We start from the raw sequence: 8980 nt of genomic DNA, 5'->3' as shown, positions 1-8980 counted from the left end.
TATACGCTTCTAAGGTTGACTTAAACTTTTGTTGCTTTTTCAAATTTTCTAGAAAATCATGAATGAGCTCCGATTTTTTGCCAGATCTAGATCTCTTTAGGCGATATATTTCCCCAAAACACACGTACATAAAGAAATCAAGTTGTTTTAGAGGTATACACCGAAAACCAAAATGTTTTTTAAGCAACTAACTTGGGCTTCAGAAATCTGACCAGAAAACATAGAAAAAATGTGAAACAACATTTTTTAGAACTATCCTTCGTTGGAAACACCTTTACTTACTTCTTACTTGCTTCTTAAACGCCTATATGTTGAAAACAGTATAACCTATCGACTTGAACTTTTCTCCAATCAAAATAAGAGGAAAAAGAATCATTTTTGGCCGATTATGTATCTATGTAAAAAATCATTCCTTGTCTATGATTTTCAAAGAAAGGAGATTTTCATCAAACTTTCAGCAATTCGCTTCTCTTTTTTCCCCTCAAAGTCAAAAACCGTGAAGTATGTATTAATTGGATTTTTAGACAGAATTTTATAGATTTATTTTTTAAATCTACGTGAAATAATGGGAAAAATTTGTAGATCTATAATATTCATGAAAAAAATTTATTCGCCCAAATATTGTATATAACAATATTATATTCATTTATTAGTCCCTTTTAAATACATACATATAACAAAATATCTATATATACTATATATAAATATACCATTGATACTTATGTATGTAGTCATTGATAGTCACAATAAACTATAAACAACTTTGATATGTGTGTAAATATCTTAAAAATTAAAAAAAACAAAATTAGATAATTTTTTGATAAAAATTAAACCGCATAAAAATGTTTATACTACTATTAGAGTCTTTAATACATATATTTGGATATAAATTATATTAATATCACAAAATTATTGTCTACACTATGTTAAAAAGCTGCGTTAAATATTGTTATTTCATATCTGTTTTCTTACGCAATGCTGAAGACACCCTATCACATCTCAATAAAAACACAACTAAAAAATCAACAAAATACAAATTATATCTTATTGTCTTAAAGTTAAAAGTCTAAACTAACGTTGATGCTAGAGGATCTTACTATAGGTATTGTCTAATATATTTCCCAGATAGGTAGGTACTTCTTTTGAATTAAAGTTCTGTCAGTTATTGTCTTCGAACAAGGAAGAAGCAAGATGCACTAAAACTATCAACACATACATTGTCTAAGACTATTATAGTCTAATAAACTAATTATAAATATAATATCTTATATAGAGCAATTTTTGTAGGTGTATCTGAGATTCAACACTGATCGACTCCTCCAAATCTCCAATTTACATTTTACTTTTCCGTGGTGACAGCAGCTTGTCGTCTTAGTTTTGAGCTTACACATGAAATCATAAAGAGTCCCACGGCAAGAGAAATGCACATAGATATGTTGGCCCAAGTATCATTATTATCATAAAAGAGCTTGGAGTACATATTAGTGAATCCTATACCAAAAACTTGAGAAGCGGCATTGAGCAATCCTGCTTGAGTTCCTTCGGGTTCGGGATACGTCAATTCAGATCCTAATTCGAAGCCTACGGGCAGCAGACCTGTCATGAAGAATCTGCAAAGTTTAATTAAGTACATTGTCAGAGAAAGGGTGCTTGTTGTAGGATAATTACCCGAGAAATCCGGAAACTAAGTAAACGACATAAAGGCCTTTATTTAACGTGAAAGTGAAGATTAGCATTCCAATTAAGGAAAATGCGTAGACTACTATAGTCGTTTCTCTGAAAATGTACTTGGTAATAACGTAAAATGTTTCGGTAAGGAGATTTACTTGAATTTCCTAGAACGGTCAAGGATATATCCACAACAGACTGAGCCAACCATCCCTGCTACTGTGATCACAAGGCCAATACGGCCTGCGTCTTGTTCAGCTCCCTATAGAATAAATGTACAAAAATGTATATTAATTTTTACACAATTCGAAAATGAAAAAACACTATAAAAAAATTGAATAAATTTCCTTAACCATGTTGTCAAGAAATTGATAAATAAACTATAATCTTTATTAACTTTAATATTATAAAGTTTTTAACTTAAAATTTAAATAATCCTTCGTTTTGTACTTAATCATACCTCATAAAATCTCAAAATAATATCACTCAGCAATGTAGAGATGGCATAAAAAACTCCAACGTTGATTCCATAGGCCATAAGCAGCAACACAAAACTGCGGTTTTTGAATAAATTTATCAGAGACTGTTTAAAGTCCACAGATTCTTCTGCCTGCTGTTGAGCTGCATATGAGGGTGGAGTTGGGGGAGCGTTTTTAAAGACTGTAAAGAAATAATTACATTAAAAAATCACATTAATTTATAAACAGTGAGTTAATAAGCTAATTAATCTTCTCACATAGGAGCATTAGAAGGAGAATGATTGAGGTTAAAATCGCCACCCCGATGAAGAGGATGTAGAGTTGCATGGTTACTTCAGAGATAGTTCCTCCTGTGACTATCATTGGGGGAATGACGAAACCTGCAGCCACGCCAATCTAATAACAATTACAACGTTATATCAAATACAATCTCAAAGAGGAACCTAGTGGTGTTATATATCAGGTTGTTCGGAAAGTAATTTCGTTTTTTTATGTGAAAATGAATGACAGTTTTCGTATAATAAACAAATGCTTTATTAAATTATATATTGGCCGTTCTGGTCCAACACCTTTTGCCATCTTTCTGGTAGTAGCATAATTCCACGCTCATAAAATTTTTTGTCTTTGCTGGCAAAAAACTGATCGAGGTGGTTTTTGACCTCATCATTTGAGATGAAAGTTTTACCGTCTAAAAAATTTTGGAGTGACCGGAACAAATAATAATCCGATGGTGCCAGGTCTGGAGAATATGGTGGGTGTGGCATTGTGTCCCATTCAAGCTGTAAAAGCTTTTGGCGAGTGACCAAACTTGTGTGAGGTCTCGCGTTGTCTTGGTGAAACACTACACCTTTTCTGTTGATTAGTTCGGGTCTTTTCTGTTGAAGTGCATCCTTCAGTTTGTCCAGCTGCTGGCAGTGGACTTCCGAATTAATCGTTGTGTTATCCGGTAAAAGCTCAAAAAAAACGATTCCTTTAAAATCCCACCAAACAGACAGCATCACCTTTTTTTGGTGAATATCGGCTTTGGAAATGGTTTGAGTCGATTCATCTTTTTTGCTCCATGACCTCTTGCGTTTGACGTTGTTGTATACAACCCATTTTTCGTCCCCAGTAATGATGCGCTTCAAAAACGGATCATTTTTGTCACGTTTGAGAAGCGAATCGCAGACGTCAATGCGGCGACACAGATTTCTCTCTGTGAGAACATGGGGAACCCATATATCGAGCTTCGAGGATAATCCCAGGCCTTTCAAGTGGTCATAAACTGTTGAATTCGATAAATTTAACTTCAATCCGATCTCACGTGTTGTTATTCGACGGTTCGCATCAACTAATGCCTTTATGGCGTCTTTATCAGCTTCAACCGGCCTTCCCGAACGTGGTGCATCTTCGACATCAAAATTGCCAGATCGAAATTTAGAGAACCAGTTCTGACACTGGCGTACTGTCAACACACCTTCTCCATACACATCGGTCAATTTCTTTCTGGCTTGAACAGCATTTTTACCCTTTCTGTAGTAAAACAGTAGGATATGTCGAAAATGCTGCTTATCGCTCTCCATATTTAAAAGGGCACCAACCAAAAACTACTGCGTAGAATTAATTGAAATGTTTCACACACAAGCCTTGTTATATGAGCTCTCAAAGCATATAAAAATTATATGGCTTAAGTGTGAGGTTAAGTGCAAAAAAATACCATTAAATCCTCTGTCGGGAAAAAACGAAATTACTTTCCGAACAACCTAATATTATTGTTTCACTAATCGTTCCACTGTTAATGTAATTAGGAAATAAATGATCAGTTCACATTAGGGTACTTGCCTGATTTCCAAAAACCCCGATACTGCATGCTGAAGACACCTGATCAGGACCAAACCAAATGGCCGCTAACCTAGCTGGTACTGAAAGAACGAATACTTGGGACAAGGCTACTATACTTTGGCCAACAAATCCAATATAAAATCTGCATGGGTCGACTGATGCTACCTTTATCCAGGCACCTAAACATGTGCCGAAGATCCCAATTAAAATCGCTAATCGCAGACCCTTTGTTAATAAACCAGTTAGCAAATTTGATTGAAAATTATATAAAATCCTTACCAATTTTTCTAGTAAATAGCTACCAGGAAAAATAAACGGAATATACAAGATCATGTAAATTAAAGAAGTCCAATTAACCCAGTCTGTAGAGACATTATAGTAGTCCCTTATAACATTACTGATGATGGTATATTGGATCCATTGCATCGCATTCGAGGCAGAGAAGAAGACGAATAAGGCCAGAATTAGCCATCTTATAGGATAAACTTTAGGTTTTTCGATGTCTGGTAATGAGGTTGAGTCTGGAGGGCATTTGGATTCTGGGTCCAGGTGAGAAGGATCCATTGTAAATTAACTATAAATCGATTTTGTTTAAACACTTAAACTAAAATCCACCGTGTGTTATTGTGTAGTGCAACATAACAAAAAAGAAATACTAATTTCATTAACAAATGCTTGTGAAACTTATTATCTTCGTTATCGCCGAGATTCACGAAACTATAGTGATAAAATGACTATCCAAGCAGTTAACGATAAAGAAAAGATAAACTTTCAGTCAAAACATGGTTATACAGTTAATTAAAATCAATCATTAATGTGGCGACGTGTGGTAGGTCAAGTCAGAGCATCATCCCTGCCCTTCACATAACAGAGCCATTGAACAGTTTCAATGTCAAGATCAATATACCATTCCATTCATAACTTACCAGCGAAAAGGGAGGACGCACGCAACTCACGAGCAACAATTGGCCCTTCCTGATTCTCTCACTTACAAAACATCAGAGCAAATTGATAAATAAACTAGAGCATATTGCAATTATACAGTTAAACAATAAAAAATTGGCTTTAACAAGGGAGACTGAATGTTGGGGCTATATAGAGCGCACACTCTGCAAAGAGCTGAGGGGGGAACGAAAAGGAAAGTGTGTCAGTGAAACAGATTTTCAATGAGTGTTTTGCGTCGCTCCAGAATATGTGGGTTATCTACAAGGAGAATTTTTGTTTTCAACTGACTTACCTTGAACTTAAAGGTGTAATTGAAGTACCTGATAGAAACTACATATTTACAGCAATCATCGTGAAAGGAATGCTAGTCTCCCATTCGTATGATGACAAATAGGAATTTCTACATAGCCGCAGGCAATTTTTTTTGCAGATATTAATTCGCAGAGCCAATTTACACCGGACAACGATTGGTTCATGAACCACTATAATAGGTAGTTTATTGCATTGTGGAGACATAATGGGAAAAAAAAGGATAATGATAATAGTCAAGATAATGTTATTTACCGTGAATAATGTTTAAAACCAAACACGAACATTCTTATATGAATCACTTTCTAGTTTTACTCCCAAACTAAACTAATAACCTTCATACGTTTAATACATTTTAAATAGTATAAAATAAAATATAATATTAAAAAAATGTTCACTCATAGAATGGAATTTTTGAAGCCTTTTTAAGAGTCTATCTAGAAAGTAAATCCAATTGGTTACCGAAACCAAATCTTTGATGATTAAGTTATCTTAGAGGAGTTACGTCATCAGACTTGATTATGAAATTAGGAGGATCGTAACATTAATTATTGCATATTAAAAATATAATTATCACATTTATGCAAATTACAGATATACGGGACCCTGCCGTTACATTATGCACAATCTCTTTTCAGACAGGTAACATCAAAGTGTAAAATAATCTATAACAATTTGGAGTCAATAAACAACCGGCAGAAAAAAAAACAAATTTCTGTAATAAAAGCGATTTCACATTTCTCGCCATACTATCAAGAAAAATTAAAATTCGTTAATTGAACTAAATAACGGCAGGTGACCAACTGTACTGCACATTATCAACTTTATTACATACAGGTACACATTTTAAATGCATTTTTTTATTGCTATTTTCGCTTCAACGTACTTATATCTCATAAAACTTCAAAATAGTATCACTCAGTAATGAGGATATGTAGAACACCTCATTTCACACCTCTTTAACAACAAAAATAAAACTTTGAGACTCCGTATATAACGTGCATCTGGTGTGAAAAAGAAGACAAATAAAATTAAAGACAGGCGAAAATATCAGTAATCTTTCTTGCAGTAGTAACTGGAGTGATTCTTGTTAGAGAGGGTAACGGTCCAATAGTAGTCTGGCACTCGTTTTGAATGTCCAAAATTTCCGATTGAATTTGAGGGTTCAATATCATTTTGAATCGTTGCACTGGAGTATATTCTAAAGGTGCATAATTCGGGTTTCTGACTTCTACTGTAAGGTTTGTGGCTGGCGAAGTGGTGAGTCTTCGGAGCTTAATTGGGATCCCATTGATGCGCTGCAGCTGCTGGGTTCGAATCTTTTGAAAGCGCGATTGTACTGTGAATAACCGGTTCAGTTTGGTTCTATTGTTTTGGCCTGGACCCTAAAATCAAAGCATCAACATTAAAAGTATCATATATTTATTTTATTATTTATTTATTACAAAACTATTATTTCTATTATTTCCAAAAAACTTCTTTTTGGGGAGGATGGATGAAGTATTAGTTCCCAATGGTACCATTCGTTTCAATCTTATTTGTTTAACTCCAAGCCTCTGGTGCACTGGCCCTTTCGCAGCTCGAGTCATTGGACTTTCATTCTGTGGATGTTTTTCATAATACTTAGCTTGAGCAATTTGCTTTTTGGTATTGTTTATTAAAGGCTCTAAATTTCTGGATACTATATCATCAAATAAGCTGATGGGTTGAGTGACATCAGTGAGACGCCGCAGCCTCACCAATGGTCCTGAAATCAAATTCAAAGTGCAGATATTTCAATAAAAAAGAACGGTGTGAAAATGTTGCATGATTAGATTAATAATACAACTGATATGAATGTGTGTTCTTTCTATATATTTATATATAATTATATTAATATATATTATTGATGTGCTGGAAACTTAATCAGGAACATAGAAATGAAGGAATAAATCAATATCATACTATTGGGTTTCTGTTTTGTATGATATTAATGAGCCTGCAGTAGCAGCACTGCAGAGCTGTCTTAGTTACTAATATGTTTAGATATAAATTTCTTGATAACTGTTGGGTTTAGGTATAGGACATAATACATGAAACATACTTAGAATTCGATGTAGAATCCAAAAAATAAAAAGTAGGGGTTTCCATTTGAAAAAATGAAGTTGATGGTCACCATTTTTGGTCACCATGTATACATGAGTTTACCATCAGAAAAACCGCAAGAAAAAATAAAAATCCACGTGTCCGAGCGTTTTTCCAAAAATCACACTGCTGAATTTTAAATGAATTTATTTCATACATGTGCGTCATACTGTATATTGACAAGTGACATTACCAATCTTACATACATTAAGAATTTGAATCTTAGATTGTCAAGCACATAATAAGCTGTAAGAGTCCCAGATAAACATTATAATTTAGACACATTGAATATCACTTATTATGGTCCCTATATATTATCTAATAGTGCAAAAAATGTCTTGGAAACAATAAAAATGAATAAATGCACAAGAAGTATAAGAAACAAGTAAATAAAAAAATTACAAAAGGTACTTGAAGGGTTCATCTTCTGCTTCCAAGCGCAGCTCCATGTATCCAATTTCGTATAAATACCTATTTTGTATAAATTCTACATTGATTTTAAAAAATGTCTTAATCTCATTTTAGTCCTTAAAATTGTGATGATATTCCTTTGCCTCTAATAGAGGTAAATACAGATTTATAAATTTATAAATGGGTCTTTCATAGTTTCTCCATAAATAATAATCTAATGAAAAAACATCTAGTGGAGATGTCAGTCAATGTGTGGTTTCATTGTTTGAAATTACTTTGCCAGAACAAAAAATCAGCAATTTTTCTAGTATTATCTGACAGAGCACCATTTGGTTGGAACCAAAGGTTATTCAAGGGGTTGAGGCAAATGTTATCAACATAATTTGTAAGGTAGGTCCTTAAAAACACATACAGAGGAGTAACAAGTGATTAACGTTTATTAGTTAATTTTAAAAATGTGCCTATGTCCATGGTTCATAAACAAAAACTAAAATTGTTAATCACTTTAGAAGAGCAGCAAAGGAACATTTGAGATTATAGTGTCAGTTTCAGGGTACAGTGAAATCAGTTCCAAGGCACCTTAAAGTAAGAGATGATCATTAAAAATATACATAAATATATATATAGCCTGCTAGATATTTGGTTAATTATCTATTGATGGTAGTTTTGTGCCAAATTAAGCTCTGAAGCCCTTGAATTTATAGCAAAAAAATTATAAACCACAAGCCGATAAACTACATGAAGGATCTTACCATTTGCAGCCATGTATTAAGACAGATTTATACTGTTCTAGAAGGACTTGGAAATATATTTTTCTAAAAAATTAAAGTTTTAATATAAAAATTAGATTGTTGAGACAAACGTAATTTAAACTCAGGAGTATTACTAAATATCTCATACAAATCCGAAACGGAAAAGAAAAGAATTGAAAATTTAAGGAGTTGACAATTGACGTTGTTGACGTTAAACTTTCTCAATGTCAACTGAAGAAAAAAAATATATTGGTAAAGTGAGATGTTAACAGAGATGTAAACTTTGTAAACTAATTATGTTCCTGCTCTTCTATTAATATAAGTTATTAAGATCATTTATATTAATTTTATTACAGAAGCCAATTTGGTTTGTATCAATTTAGACTATGTATATGATTATATAGAAGTTGTGGATTTTCAATAACTTTGCTTAATGCTCATTTATAATGGGTGTCATTATAAAAAAAACTG

The 8980-nt window shown here is 33.2% G+C and overlaps 2 protein-coding genes across 2 annotated transcripts; both read right to left on the bottom strand.

The window, feature by feature from the left end:
- Positions 1 to 749: 749 nt before the first annotated feature.
- HisT (Histamine transporter) lies at positions 750 to 5094 on the bottom strand. The gene is made up of 8 exons (XM_066403890.1): positions 4895 to 5094; positions 4248 to 4542; positions 3969 to 4193; positions 2405 to 2543; positions 2129 to 2328; positions 1827 to 1930; positions 1669 to 1776; positions 750 to 1610 (listed from the first exon to the last, which is right to left on the bottom strand). The coding sequence occupies exons 2-8, from the start codon at positions 4530 to 4532 to the stop codon at positions 1340 to 1342; spliced, it is 1332 nt and encodes a 443-aa protein (XP_066259987.1). The 5' UTR covers positions 4533 to 4542; positions 4895 to 5094; the 3' UTR covers positions 750 to 1339.
- Positions 5095 to 5452: 358 nt separating this feature from the next.
- On the bottom strand, positions 5453 to 8660 carry LOC136418003 (uncharacterized). Its single transcript, XM_066403891.1, has 3 exons — positions 8510 to 8660; positions 6668 to 6969; positions 5453 to 6607 (listed from the first exon to the last, which is right to left on the bottom strand). The coding sequence occupies exons 1-3, from the start codon at positions 8520 to 8522 to the stop codon at positions 6254 to 6256; spliced, it is 669 nt and encodes a 222-aa protein (XP_066259988.1). The 5' UTR covers positions 8523 to 8660; the 3' UTR covers positions 5453 to 6253.
- Between the last annotated feature and the right edge of the window lie 320 nt (positions 8661 to 8980).

The sequence above is a fragment of the Euwallacea similis genome, chromosome 32, assembly GCF_039881205.1.
Source record: "Euwallacea similis isolate ESF13 chromosome 32, ESF131.1, whole genome shotgun sequence".
NCBI classification, from domain to species: domain Eukaryota; kingdom Metazoa; phylum Arthropoda; class Insecta; order Coleoptera; family Curculionidae; genus Euwallacea; species Euwallacea similis.
Note: the sequence above shows the minus strand (reverse complement) of the source record. Positions and strands in the feature narration are given on the sequence as shown.

Excerpts from the sequence above, each read along its gene's own strand:
- HisT (XM_066403890.1), bottom strand. The coding sequence starts at position 4,532 with ATGGATCCTTCTCACCTGGACCCAGAATCCAAATGCCCTCCAGACTCA. Across the intron at positions 2,329-2,404 it reads TCTCCTTCTAATGCTCCTAT|TCTTTAAAAACGCTCCCCCA; the intron begins GTGAGAAGATTA and ends ATTTCTTTACAG. Across the intron at positions 1,931-2,128 it reads TTATTTTGAGATTTTATGAG|GGAGCTGAACAAGACGCAGG; the intron begins GTATGATTAAGT and ends TTTATTCTATAG.
- LOC136418003 (XM_066403891.1), bottom strand. Across the intron at positions 6,608-6,667 it reads ATAATAGAAATAATAGTTTT|GGTCCAGGCCAAAACAATAG; the intron begins GTAATAAATAAA and ends CTTTGATTTTAG.